Source organism: Lepidochelys kempii, chromosome 8 (genome assembly GCF_965140265.1).
Source record: "Lepidochelys kempii isolate rLepKem1 chromosome 8, rLepKem1.hap2, whole genome shotgun sequence".
NCBI lineage: Eukaryota > Metazoa > Chordata > Testudines > Cheloniidae > Lepidochelys > Lepidochelys kempii.
The window spans coordinates 32,651,252-32,665,887 of record NC_133263.1 but is presented as its reverse complement, the minus strand read 5'-3'; the positions used below and the strand labels follow the sequence as shown (position 1 = coordinate 32,665,887).

General features: G+C 37.3%; 1 protein-coding gene across 4 annotated transcripts in view; it reads right to left on the bottom strand.

Moving 5' to 3' along the window:
- The window catches only part of RANBP17 (RAN binding protein 17), a 276,059-nt gene that overhangs the window by 97,793 nt on the left and 163,630 nt on the right, over window positions 1–14,636 (bottom strand). For 3 of the 4 annotated variants that reach the window (XM_073355989.1, XM_073355990.1, XM_073355993.1), the window contains 3 exons: window positions 9,503–9,566; window positions 9,306–9,414; window positions 1,364–1,467 (listed from right to left, as the gene is read on the bottom strand). The exons of the other annotated variant lie outside the window; for it this stretch is intronic. In XM_073355989.1, the coding sequence (XP_073212090.1) occupies window positions 1,364–1,467; window positions 9,306–9,414; window positions 9,503–9,566 (277 nt within the window). The remainder of the gene's footprint in view (window positions 1–1,363; window positions 1,468–9,305; window positions 9,415–9,502; window positions 9,567–14,636) is intronic. 4 annotated transcript variants of the gene reach the window in all.

The window sequence follows — 14,636 nt, the reverse complement described above, 5'->3', positions numbered from 1 at the left end:
TTCTTCAGTAAAAGAGTTTCTCACAAACCAGACAGGACTGCAGCAAAATTGTTTTAAATACGATAGAATCCGCAAATGAGATAAATGCAATTTCTTATGAAGAAGGGAATTCTAAAAATGATCTCTTAAAATTAATGGTTAAAATCAATAATTTTTAAAATAAAAGGCAAACCCTTTTGGACTCTCTCTATTTAACATGTGAAAAGCAGCTTACAAATTAAATACTAGAAGCAACATCCAAAACAGAATCTGGGGTATGTGGTCTTTTTCACAGTACCCACTGAAGCAATGAGCTGAGTATTCATATTTTCTAAGATGTTAATTTAATCTAAGTGGTTATAAACTATACATGCTCTGTAAATGTGAGTTGTGTACTAAGGAGGACAAAAATTATTTGTCAAACATTTCTAGCATGTTTGATGACAGTTTACATTTTCAGGAAAGGGCAAGAAGAAAAGATGGTGATGCACTGTTAAGGTTTCCATCATATTTTAAAATAGCAAATCTGTTTGGGCTTCCCATAGATTACGCAATGTATCTGAAATGGGCACTCTAGAGTGCATTGTTAAGTGTTTGTTCATTATGGGGAGGGGAATCTATTTAGCACAACACTACTCTAATGTATTGTCATTCCTGAAGCTGCTACTCCCATTTAGCACGTCCTTTCCCCCCTAAAATATACTGTTGTTTTGACACAAACAGCTTGCTACACTTAAGAATTTTACTAATAAAACATAATGTTGTGTTAGATATTATGACTGTTGCCACAGCTGAACTGACTTGTCAAATCAATCCTAATATGGCTCCCACAGGCACATAAAAACCTTATTTAGCTATCAGTTATCCTAATCACTTTGTTCAGTTTAAGGATGCAATACTTCAAGACCAGTTCCTATTTATACATATATGCCCAGCCATTTAATAAAGTCTTGATTTATATATTAAATTCTTGTTTGAAAAAAAAATACTGTAAAGATGCAGTGTTTTATCAAGTGTATTACATCTTTCCAAATCTCCCCAAATACATATGTTAATACATATGAAGAAAATAAAAACACATACACAGGAAGAGGGAGTATTACACAAGAACCAGGTCAAATACCACAAGAGGAAAATCTGTCTCTTTGATTATAAATATGGCTGAAAAGAGATCACTTTATTGTCAAACCATTCCCAAAATCTAAAAGTATGTGTAAGAGATTGACTTGTAGGAAGTCATATACAGCCATTTTATTTCAACATTATATAGAAAATTATAGACATATATACATGGCAAAGATGAAAAAAATGTGAAACATTTACTTCACAATTAGCTTATTTTACTGATAAATAATTTCTTTCCCTATTACTGAAATAAACCTACCTTTGCCTCTTCTTGTTTAAAACTATTGTTGAATATCTGAGTTACAGTTTCAAAAGAAACTGTAAGGGGTAGCATGAAATTCTCAAACTCATCCTCATCTTCACCTACAGAAAAATAAAATAAATTAAAAAAAACCAAAAAAACGAGAGCATCACAGCACATTCATCAGGGTCCAATTCCATAGTCCATTTGAAGGTAAAACCTCCACTGATGTCAAAGGGAGTTTTGGGCCAGGACAGTATAAGTGGACCCTTAGTTTTTAAATGTTTTTACTGAGGCACACAGATTGAACGAACATAAAATACAGACAGAAACTTTAGGTCACAAATGACTTAAAACTGAGACCAGTGTCTCTCTACATGTTCTGTTTCTTTCTCCTTTTTATATTTCTATTCTCTCTGAGGTTGCAAAGTCCAGGTCTCAAAAGTCAGAAAAAGCCAGAATTAAGTTGCTCGTGCAATCTTAATTTGGCCTCTTGTGGGTACGCAATATGATACAATCTTTAATTACGCGATCACATACTATTTTTTCCACAGGACCCCCGTGTCATTCAGTGCACAGAATGGACAGTGCTCACTGAATGAACAGATATTCAATATTTTGTTTTCTCCTCATTCCTCAGGCCTTATTTAATGCACTGTTCAAACCCTGCTCTGAAGATAGGATTGTTAATTTCCTTGTTGGCTTTTCTCTGTTGCTCCTTACTATAGTATCTGAGAGCTTCACAAATACCCCTGAGAGGTGAGAGGGGAGGCACAAAGATTACAGTCAAAAGTGTTTCTACCAATTTTGGTGCTCAAGTTAACCTAGGACTATAGCACTTTATATATTAAAATTATCTGCCACTGACTTCAGTTGCAGCTGTGAGTGCTCAGCTCTTATGCAAATCAGACCCGAGGGCCTCAAGTTGGGCACCCAGAAATGAGAAATACACAATCAGTGATCACTTGTGAAGTCTGGATTAAGTGACTTGCCTACTATTACATAGGAACTCTGAGGCAGAGGTAGGTATAAAATCCAGTTTTCTAGGACAGCATTCAACTGTATTAACCATGTTTTAACTTCCTGCAATTCCCTGACTCATTCACTATACACCTTCCAACTTCTACAACAAATGAGGCAGGGCTCATCCTTTACTACTCAGCCCTGATTCATCCCCAGAACAGGTCCATGCTGTGCAGTGAATGAGGCAAGGCTCATGCAGATAAAAATAGTTTGTGATCATGGAATTAAAGACTGTATCATAACACAGGGGAAGGGGGGGATTAAAGTTGCACAGACAAGCTAAATTCTGGCAGAAAAGTGTGCTTGACTTTGCAACCTTAATAATATTCTTTTAACAAAGTGTGTGTGTGTCTTGCTGGCACCTAAAGTCCCTAGGTGCCTAAATTTCCACCGGTAAGTCCCCTAGGTGCCTCATTTTTCATCTCTGGGTATGCATACAGCTATCTAAGTCCCAACACAGCCTAGCAACTTGGCACCTAGCTAATGCCTAAGCCCCAGTTGGATTCACAAACAAGGCATTTCCCTACCTATTGCACCTGTGGGGCCTGATCCAGCAGGCATGCTCAGTGGGTGATTAAGAGCAAACTTACTAGATCAGGCCCCAAACAAAACACAGCTGGCATAGCAGGTGGTGTGGCGATGGTCCCCCTTATAAATACTTAAAATATTCATTTGACCAATGAGAGAGTGAAAATGATTCTACAGCACAGCTGTTAGCGCACTCACCAGGGAGACCCATGTTCTAGTCCCTGATCCAGGGGATATGCAAGTATTTATACCAAGTGGAACAGTTTACATGGGAAATATTGAGAGACACCCACCTCAGAATGCCCTATAGTCCAAGAGTTAGGGCACTCACCTGGGAGGTGAGAGATCTGGGTTAAAGTCACTGTTCCACACTAGGCAGTGGGGGGATTGGACCTGGATCTCCCACATCCTGTGAGAGTGCTCTAACTACTGAGCTATTGGGTATAAGGAGGACCACCAGCACCACAGCCATGCGGTTATTCAGCAATCACCATCCTCTCCTCCTGGGCACCTAACTCAGAATTGTGAATTCCAGCAGGTGGCAAGGCACCTGAAAGTCAGGCACTGCACCGCTCAGCATTGCAACAATTACGCCCCCCTTGTGAATCTAGCCCCTTAACCCAGTTCCATTCTTGCCTACCTAGTCCCAGTCTTCTTGCCATGTCAGTCCTAGTGTCCCCCTCTGAGCTACCTGTCCAAGCCCTGACCTCTGCTCCCCAATCCCAGTCCCTCCACCTTCCCACACCCAATCCCAATTTTCTTGCCCAGCCAGTCCCAGTTCTCCCCCCGTAACCCAGCTCATCAGCTCTGTCTCCTCTCCCCTCCGCTCTTCATCCCCAGTTCCTAATTCATCTCCTTGTCCAGTCAGTCCCAGTCTCCCCTTTCCCTAGCTCCTCAACCAATCCCAGTGTTTCCACCTTCCCCAGGCAACTGGTTCCTAGTCCCAACCCCACTCTATCCCAGCTCCCAGTTCCAGCCTGCCTTTCCCTGGTTCCAAGTCCCAGCCTCTGCGGTCAACCAGTCCAAGTTTCACATTCCCCCTACCAACTGGCTCCTGGTCCCAGTAACAGTTTCTCTTCCTCCAAAGCTAGTCTCTGTCTCACCAGAATTCTTGTCTCAATCTACTGTTTCATTCCCCCCAATCTGGCTTTTCTCCCCTCTGCTTTCGAATCAGAAGGCTTCTTCCTCCATGCTGCCTAGGTGACTGTGTGTGTGTATCACTGAGAGCACAAGAGAGAGGATCCCTGCTCTGAGTTCCGCTGCCCAGCTCGGAGAAGCTGGGTGTAGCTATTACTGGGAAAGCCTGGCTTTACCCCTGCAGCCCTGGGCTGGTGCATGCTCAGTCACTCTGTGGTGATGGCACGTGCACAGTCCTGTTATGTTTAGGAGCTGTGAGGGAAATGAAGCATGCTCAATGAGGAAGGAATGCTCCGTGATTTTTGCTTCTAAAAAGTCTTTACTGAGCACATGTAAACTGTTATTTTTCAAAGACTTATAATTAGGTCATATTTAGCTGGATTTTCACAGGGACAGCAAAATGCCACAGCATGTTAAATTTCAAGTTCTACTCCAAAACACCGAAGCAGCAGAACCTTTCAAATAAAATGTCACCAGAATTTTTAACATGGGCAAAACAACGTATTCTTCCTTAGCACTTGTCTTGGAAACAGCTGAACCACTTTAGCTGAAGTTTTCTAAAAAAATCCAATCCAAATCAACCCCCAATTCCCCCCAAAATTCAGCCTAAAGCAGACATCTGGCATAGAAAATTTCAGCCCAAACAAGCAAATGAAAACAGGGACTTATAATACCAATTGTTGAGAGACCTTAATAATATGTGGTGCTATCCGCTCTGCGTACAATTATTGCACACTTACCAGGAAAAATGCATGAGCCTTCAGACAACACTTCTAACTAGACATGTTTCAAACAGTGAAATTTGCTATAAAGGGATGAAAACGGGTTTTTTTGTATAATTATTGCCCACTAATGTTATATAAATGTGTCAAAGTTCTGCCATGATTATACGTTCTGCTAAATTATAATAACCTACTAATTGTTATACAAATTATAATAATTTCTATAACCTTCCATAATGTTTCATAGTTATTGAAAGCTATTTCCTATTTCCAGAGATATTGTATGCATCACCCAGATACTTTTACTTTTCTGATAGATTTTCATATTTGGGGGGAACGGGAGGAGAACAAACAAATTAAGGCTCAGATCCTGAAAAGACACTTGTGTGGCTGGAACCCTACATATGTAGAGCCTCTCTGAATTCAACAGGGGTCTGCTCTGCGCTTGTCTTTGCAGAATCAAGGCCTAAATTTAGCTTATAAGAAAGACACTAAAACCTGACTAGATACTGGATCCTTTCATGTGTATCATTAAAGACATTTTCCCCTCAGATATACCCACACATCCAAATTAAATGGAAACCATTAACACATAACCGAGGATAGAATTTGGCCCATAGTTAGGTAAAATGTTGGGAAAAAGAAATGAGAGAGGAAAATAGTTATGGCAAAAACTGACAAATTAATGGAGGAATTAATATGACATCCTTCTGCAAAATGTCTTTCGGAGACATTTTACCTATTTTTCCTTCAACATTTTGTGGATGAATTTGGTGTATACATAGGATTGGCTAGTTTGTGTATGCCATCTGTAATCCTATATCTCTCTGACTATTATTATAGCCCTTTTTTTGTTCTTGGGGCTTGATCCAAATCCCTTTAAAGTCAATGGAAAACCCATCAGCTGAAATGGGCTATTGTCCAAACCCTTGGTAAGAGACATGTGCCATATTGTCCAATGATTGTGTGACAGGTTGGAACCTAAGTAATTTTTTATTGCAACCTAACTGGTTCTTCCAAGTGAAAAAGTACCTTTATCATTATTTTTGTTTTCAAGATAAGTTTAATGGAGTAAGACTCTTTTAGGCGGCCCAGAAATAATCAGCTCTAAAACATTAAATTCCTCAAATATTTTACTTCAGTTAAAAAAAAAATCAAACCACAAAAGCAAGTCCCCGTTCACTATTATCAGTATGATTATTGTATGATCCACATTCATGTAATATAAAATATGAGCGTTAAATAATGATGCTTTTTTAAAAAACTGGAAAAGAAAGAAACCATTTCATGAACAAATTACTACTGTAAATTGCTCTTTTGCGATGATCCAAGCCACACTAGCATGCACTTAGACTCATCTACGGCCTCATTATGCCCTTTGAAAGAAAAAAGATCCTTCAGTGGAACATTTTGGTGGATCTTTCATGCTTTAAGGGCAGACTGCAGCATTTCACAAGCAGGCACCTCGCTGAGTAGATCTGGCTGTGGTTTACATTATTTGGTAGTGTTTTATATCCACTGAGCAGGGACTCATTTTGCACTGGTGTAAATAACTACACAGAGGCAGTGGAGAATCAGACCCAATGTCTCCAGAAGGAGCTTTTTATAATTTATGTGTAAAGCCTTTGATAATCCAGAATGGAAAGAAAAATTGGATTAAAATCTTCTGAAACCTTTACTTAAAAAAGCACTTTGTTGGAGTTTCAGTAACTATTTTCTTTACTCTATAGCTTACACAAGTGAATATTTAGTTTACTTTAAAAATCTTGGGCCATGGACCATTTGACAAAATGGTGCAACTGTAAATGTCAAAAAAGTCTATTTTCATTAGAGATACAACCTGGGGCACACAGAGCATTCAAAGTGTAATTACATTCAAACAAGGTTCAAATTACTGAACAGAAACCAAGTGCCTTTTAAAGTAAATGCCAATTAATGTACTGCTAATTACTGCTCCCTCCCCCATGGTTGATTTGGTTTTTCTAACCACTCGAAAGGGAATGGTTTAAATATAACTAATTCTACACTTTCTATAAAAGGCTAATTTACAAAGAATTTTATACTTGAATCCAGAAAAGCACATTCCATTTCTTAAAAAGCACTAATTTATCATGAGACTTCATCTTAATACTATCTCCATGTAAATTATTTTTAAAAGTCAATAATATGAAAAACTTCCTTAACAAATCCTTTCTTCTTTTAATTTTAGAAAGCCTGAAAAGGATGACTAGTATGATGACCAATTCTCTTTGGACTAAAACTGATGACTTGCTGTTTGTTTATAAAGCTTACAGCTCTATAAGGTTAAGAATGATGTCATTTAAAAAGCGTGTATTTGTCTCTCACACACACACACGCACACGAAAAGTATAGCTCATGTGTGTTTGATGTTTCACATCTGTATTCTCAAATGTAAAGCAGAGTTTTCCCTGTACACTTCTCTAGATGTGTTTCTCTGAAAGGTCAGAAACAGACAATCTAATATACTCCAAATGGAAATCCATAGGATATTAGTCCAATAAGTTTGTTTAGGTCTTCCCCCAGCTAGCCCTATTCCTGTCAGGTTTTCTGGCCACTAACGTACAGGAATAAAGCCAATCTCAATGAACCATTAATTTCTGAGCAATCACATTTCTCTTGTGTTTCACTTGCCTAGAGTTATCAACCGGAATGGCATCTTGCTCACACAACACCTCTTTGAAGATGTGACTTTTATCACCTAGATGGGTTGATTCTGCTCACTCTCTGCTCTTCCTGTAGGGAAAATCACTAAAGCTGCATGGTTTCCACTAGGAAATTTACCCCCTGCTTACAAGAGGTGTCAGCAATGGATGCAGCTGAACTGGTCCTGAAAACAGTTGAATTGCAAGTGTAGACAGTTTTTGAGGTAAGCCACCTTTGCATATATGTTGCCTGGCTAAATCTTTCTGTGGGGGCCTGAAAAATCAATTTACTTGCCTAATTCCTGTTTTTAACATATCCAAATATTAAAACAACAAATGGCAGAAAAGAGGATAAATGACAGACCCAAATGTCCTCAGAAAGGAAAGACTATTTTTAGGGTACAAATAGGGTAACCACCACCCACAGAAAAGCCAGGAATAAGTTAGGGGCATCTAGAAAAACTAAAGGGTAATACTTGACTTAGCTCAAGAGAGTCCTTGAACTATAGCCAGACTGAATGTAGACTCATATCTCTAATTGACATGGCATCATGAACCAAACTGCTATTCCAAAATTAACTAAATTAATCAAATTCCAAAATGACATCAAATTTGTGAGAACAGCTGACTGCAAGCAATTTCTACCACTGAAGATACAGGAAATCTTGGCACACCTATGAGAGTTCTACTAGTTGCAGCTCAAACCTTGCAGCATTGCTCATATGAAATGATGGCACTATCAGATAAACCTAGACCTCAAACCCTACTCTATTTCTAATCCAACTTTCTCTCATAAGGCTGACATTCCCTTTTCTGCCCATCTCTAATTTTAATTTAGCAAACACTCATTCTCACAAATGGTAATTTTTGCACAGAAATCTTTAGGGGAAAGAACTATTATGGACTATAATTTGAATAATAATATATATAAAAATAATAATACATATAATTGCATCTAATGGGCTAGCTGATGAAAACTGGTGTAGCTCCATTGACTTCACGGAACCCATGTCAATTTACACTGGTTGGAGATTTGGCTCATCACTTATGTTTCTTGCAAACTAATCATATGCTTCTTTTAGTAAATTTGTTATCTGTACTAGTATGTAACCACCCATCATTGTTACTAAACTAATGACTAAAACTGTGCTCACAAATAGATTGAAAAGGAGTCTTACCTGCTTGATGAGTCCTAAATTAATATCATGTGGTGCTAAGGATTCTTTTCCTGGTTACTTAAGGGATGGGATAAAATCAGTTTATTGGCAATATATTGGTGCAAACCAGGCTAACCACTAACGTCCCGATCCTACAAACACTTAATGTGCATGCTTAAATTTATGCACATGAATAATCTTATTGACTTCAAACGGGACTACTCATGTGTGTAAAATTAAGCAAATACATTAAGTGTCTGCTCAATACTCTGATTCAAACTCTGAGAGCTGAGATTCCTCACAGGCTGAGAATTTATATGAAGTAGTACACCATCTGCTAGAGTAAACATTGAAACCAGTGTCTTTGGAGTAGTCACTGAAGTCAGTCAAAGGTGAAACTTTTTAGAATGTCACAAGATCAGGCCTTTACATTATAAGTAGCTAAATTACACTAATGGATCCAAAAGGCCTTCAGTGCAATAAACTACTGGTCTCACTTTCAGAACTCATATTACTATAATCAAATCTATCAAATAAAAAAAAAAGACTATTGTATTTCAATGGCCACAAACCTAAAAAGCTATTGTGAAGTATTTTAAACACCATCTAGAACAGATGTACTGAACTCATAACCTATTTTTAATAGTGTCAGTAACCTCTCACTAAGAAGACTTAAGCTCTGTTACTAAAATTAATAAGATTACAAAAATATCAAAGAGAAACACCTTACCTAAATCTACCATGAGGAGGCGAGTGAGAGCAGTGTAGAAAGTTGTTCGGCATCTAAGGTCACTGAGACTGTAATTATCATTCACCCCCAAAAAAGGAAAGTGTTTACTCTGGCAAAACATAAGTGCATCACAAGTTAAAATGGTGTATAAAATTATGAAGGAGTCTAAAATATTTGAACATAATAAGAAAACTTACTGTGTGATTCTGAAGCATGAACTTCACAGCATCTATTTTCACAAGTTTTTTTAAGAGAATATAAGTAGCAGATGTTAAGGAAAGTCTCCCTTACAGTATTATGCTGAGATGTGAATATTGCTGTAAACTTAACTTGCATAATTATATAATAATTTTTATGAATGATACAAATTGCTAACAAAGTATTAAAATACACCTCTTAAAATATGGTGTTTCTGAAAAAATATACAGCACAGAAATAGTATATGAACATTAAAAATGATGATCTATTATTAACCAAAGCAATTACTTTTCATGTCACATATTTTAGTCGCAAAAGAGCCAATAAATTAAACGATATTTAGAATTAAAGTAAAAGTTTTCAACAATAAATGGTGCTGGTTTTCCAGATAGTATCACATGGCTAGGATGGTGGAGGAAATACTGCTGTTTTGTAGTGGCAGCCGGTCAATAGGATTTGCCTTTACTGAGAGAGGTTGCCAATGGGCAATCAAATTGGCTAGCTGGGGGCCTTAAATTGGACCACACTGGGCAGAAAGGAATTCCCTTACTTTTAATTCTCCTTTCTTTAATTCTTACTTCTAATTCTTCTTCACTCCTAAATGTGACATTGAAGTAACTCCCTAGCTCTTCAGAGTTTTTTTGTGTTTGCTTGTTTTACCTTTAAGGGTAGTGGAAGGAGTGTACTGGGCCAGTTAGGCCAACTACTGGTCATTAAATGCCAGCCTTACTGAGTATAAGAACTCTCCTTTTGATTGCATGGGAGATGAAGTTCCCAGGGGTATGTGGGTATGGAAGATGTGCAATTTAAGATAATCTTGCCTTAGGGGAAAAAAAGACAAAAAATAAGATGCAAGAGAACTCCTACTTGTCACACACAAAAAGGTAACCTCTGAACTCTGAAAGGTGAGACTCCTGCAGGATGGCATCTTTAGAGAAGCATTTGGTTCACAGACGGAAAGAGAAAGTTACAGGATATAGAACTATCCTTCAGTGCTTCTGGATTTTGAATACTTTTATTTCCCCTCCCCCCCAAGACAATAACCCATAATTATATGCAACATTTAAAAAAAACAAGAGGAATTACAACATTTCGCTAGTTTTCTTAAAATCAGTTGTCAACCACCAAAGATGATGCTAACTAAGCTAAGAATCTGATCTTAGAGATGCTGAGGCATCTCAGTCCCTGCTGAAATAAATGGTACTTGGGGGCTTCTCAACACACTGCAGAATCAAGCCGCCCTTGGTTTGGTTAGCCAGAAAAGTCAGTAAGTCAAATAAGACATCTCTTAGGCTTATATACTGTTCCGATTCTTCAGCAAACAGACAAGCGAAAACTGACAATATCTTAAAAAAAAAAAAAAAAAAAGGTAAAACCCCCACAACTCTACCAATAGTAGGAATTTCTCCCATTCATGCTGTTAATGAACACTAGGTCATGTTTTGCCAGTGGAATATTTATGGGAGCAATAAAGTCGATCATTCTCAGGATGAATCCAGTACATTTAAGATGTATTTACTGCAAAACTGTGTATGCAGAACTCTATTACAAACCAAGAAAAAAAAAAGACTTAAAAATCATAACCTATGCCAACTTTGCTGTCTTTAATTACACTCTAAAGCAATAATTATTAAAAAATGAAACCTGCTGCAGGTTATCAACTACTAAAAAAAGAAAAGTTTCGTTCATATCATTGACCTAAAGGGCCAAATGTTGACAAAGAACTCTACATTTGCTTGTGCATCTTTATGCATATATATGAATACACAGGGAATTTCAAAGGCGGCTAAGGAGTTGGGTGCCTAAAAATCCCAGCCACAATCATTTATGCAAAATCTTCCCAAAACAATGCAAATCCAGTTTGCCATTGGCTCTTGAAGTCACACGGTTGACAGAAGTGGTTTCAAAATGTGTATCCAAGAAAACAGTTTCGCCCTTTAAAAATTGCGAAGAAAAAACATATTTCCATGTTTTTCCAACAGAAGCTCCCATTATATGAAGAGATACAGATACCTGCAATGTTTTACTAGTTATTTAAACTTTTAGAAAACATGCAGGATTGAGGAAGGAATCTTACTTACAAGACCACAACCTCACAGCTCGGAATTGCTTCGTGTAGTGCTTTTTTTGGTCACTTTAAGTCAATTCTACAAATTTCTAAGTGCAATGTCACCCTCAAGGGAACATGTTTGTTTGCAATAACAGCACTTTCAGTTTTCTGGGAACTTAGGTCCGATCCATGCTAATTTCTAACATAACAAGGGACTCACCCGTAACATTTCAGTCTTCAAAGTTAAAACATGGTCTGTCCTACAATACATATGGCTCTGAATAAGGTTCAGGAATCATATTATAGCCTCTGACTTCTTCAGAGCTGTATCTTGGCTCAGTGAGGTGGTTTGGTCCACATTACAATGTAAGACAAAACTGTGTTTGAACTGCCATGTCTGTCATTGGGTATCCCAACCTGATAGAAAGTACATAACATATGGGATCTTAAGTGTTCAGCTTGGTGCCACAGCATACAACTATATTGTGAAGTTATGTCATATTGAGCAATGCTCAACAGTGTGCTATTACTTACACTGCCTAACACTATGGGTGTTCTTTCCATCCTGAATTTCCAACCATGACTAAAACCCACAGTTAATATTAAGACTGCTCAGGCCTTTACCCAGTATTCTATTTTCTTGCACCAAAACACAGGTTTAAATGCTGAGCACGAAGTCAGAAGTATGACATTTTAAAAGTATGATGTTTAGAAAATATTTAAAGGATGTTAATAAAACACAAGAGGCCAGATGCTCAGTGTACATCAGAGCAGGGGGGAGCAGATGGCTCTCTAAGGGTTGAGCTGTGGCCTGGCAAATATACTCTGCCTCAAAAACATCCTCTGTGTTGGTGCTAATCCCTTGAGGATTCCTCCATTAAGGGAATCCATTGCTGCCCATTTAGGGCAGTCTTCCACCTGCTTTGATGCTGAGAATCTGGCCCCAAGTTTATCCCACATAGTGGGATTTCTTTTTCTTCATTTTTTTTTTAAATGTAGGAAATCCCTTTTAAAAACTACACTAAACAAAAGTTAAAGTTGCAAAACTAAATTAAAGAAGCACTCAAAAGTCAGGAAGGTTGATTGCATAACTTTTAACCCTTTCCCCACCTCAGTGCACGTGTATTATGATACAGTCTTCAGCTGCATGATCACATGCAATTTTGCCCCCACAGGATCTTTTTCCAGAACATTTCTCCATTCCCTACAGTTGTACTGTGTACTCTGAATGACTCTGAGTGTCTGTAATATGGCGTTTGGATGGTGTGCAGTCAATGAAATATGGGACCACACACTGTACCTTGAGGATAAAAAGAAATACTGAACAGCTGTCTCATTAATTGAGCACTGGTCATCCCCTGCACTGAATGAGGTAGGGACCCTGTGGACAAAAATAGCATGAGATAATATATTTCAAGTCTGTTGTAACACATACACACAAGTGGGCAGTTGAGATTGTTATTTCCTGACTTGAGTGCTTCAATTTGCAACCTTAATGTTCTTATGCAAAAAGAAAAGGAGTACTTGTGGCACCTTAGAGACTAACCAATCTATCTGAGCATAAGCTTTCGTGAGCTACAGCTCACTTCATCGGATGTTTCCACTGAATGCATCCGATGAAGTGAGCTGTAGCTCACGAAAGCTTATGCTCAAATATATTGGTTAGTCTCTAAGGTGCCACAAGTACTCCTTTTCTTTTTGCGTATACAGACTAACACGGCTGCTACTCTGAAACCAATGTTCTTATGATGTAAGGTTTTTGTAGGAATGATTAATTTTAACTTCAAACTGATCAAACTATTTTTTAAAGTTATTATTCAATTCCTTAAAAGGCTGTGGATGGGGAATATAGCTGCTTTTGGCAAACCTGCTAACCTGATTTTAAGGAAATATTTAGTGTATTTATTTTCGTTAACCTGCAGTACTTGGTTAAGAGTTATCTGTTTTCACAATGCAAAGCTATAAAATTTTTCCTGCTTATCACAGAGATCTTTAAAAATAAACGTGGATAAAGCAGACTTTTTGACAAACTAAGTATTTTGCAGCCAGTTGCTTTACAAAATAACAACACAATTATAATTATTTTGTTATGGAAAATGTATGATAATAAAGTTAATTATTAGGAAGAACTAAACATGCATGAGGGAGCACTACGACGGCACTGACATAAAGGAACCACTAATGTATTCCATTATGTAAATGAATTCAAAGATATTTCATGAATGATCAGCTAGAAGGGACATAATGATTTATAATTCAAATAACTGAGCTTTAAAATCAAATTGGGCTAATATATTTCTGAATATGCAAACCTGGAATCATTGTTAAAATAATGTAAAACACGACACCAATACAAATCATTGTTGCCTTTTGTTGTTTGAAAAATGTCGTTTTTTTCCTTTTTTATGTTACGTAGAGTGCTTATTAGCATTAAGATTTTTCTTTTTAACTAAGAGAATCTTTAGAAATAATGACTTTTATGCATAATAAAAAGATAAGTACCAAATTTCTATGAACATTTAGAGACTGCCTGGACATGTAGAGATTAATTTTCTAATAAGAAAATTATATGCACATGAATGACAAATATTGGCCAAGAACTGAAATTATGTGTTATTAACCTTTCAACCCAATCTAGAGGTACTCTATATCATATGCTGAAAAGTGGAGCCACTGGATCTGGTCTCTTAAAAATATAATGTTTCTTCCAAAGTCCTTTAAAATCATTATTTAAAGCAAGCAAGCAAGCAAGCAAACAAAAAAAAAGTGTGAAAAGGCCAAAGTTTGCAATGCCAGGAAGTACTTATAAACCACTTCATAGATTTAGAAATAAAAAGTACTTCAGCATTATTATTTAAAAAAAACCTATTGGTGAAGTTTTTTATAGGAAAAAAAATACATATCTTTAAAAGCCAAAATGACCAGTGAAATTGGGTTGTACATCATTTTCCAGCAAAAAGGAAAAACAGCCTCGACAGGTGTAATTTATCATTTTTCTGATTTAATACCAAAGAAATATATTAAAATAATAAAAAGAATCCTGAAATCCTCAAAATTTGTAGTGATAAATAGCCCTCCCTGTC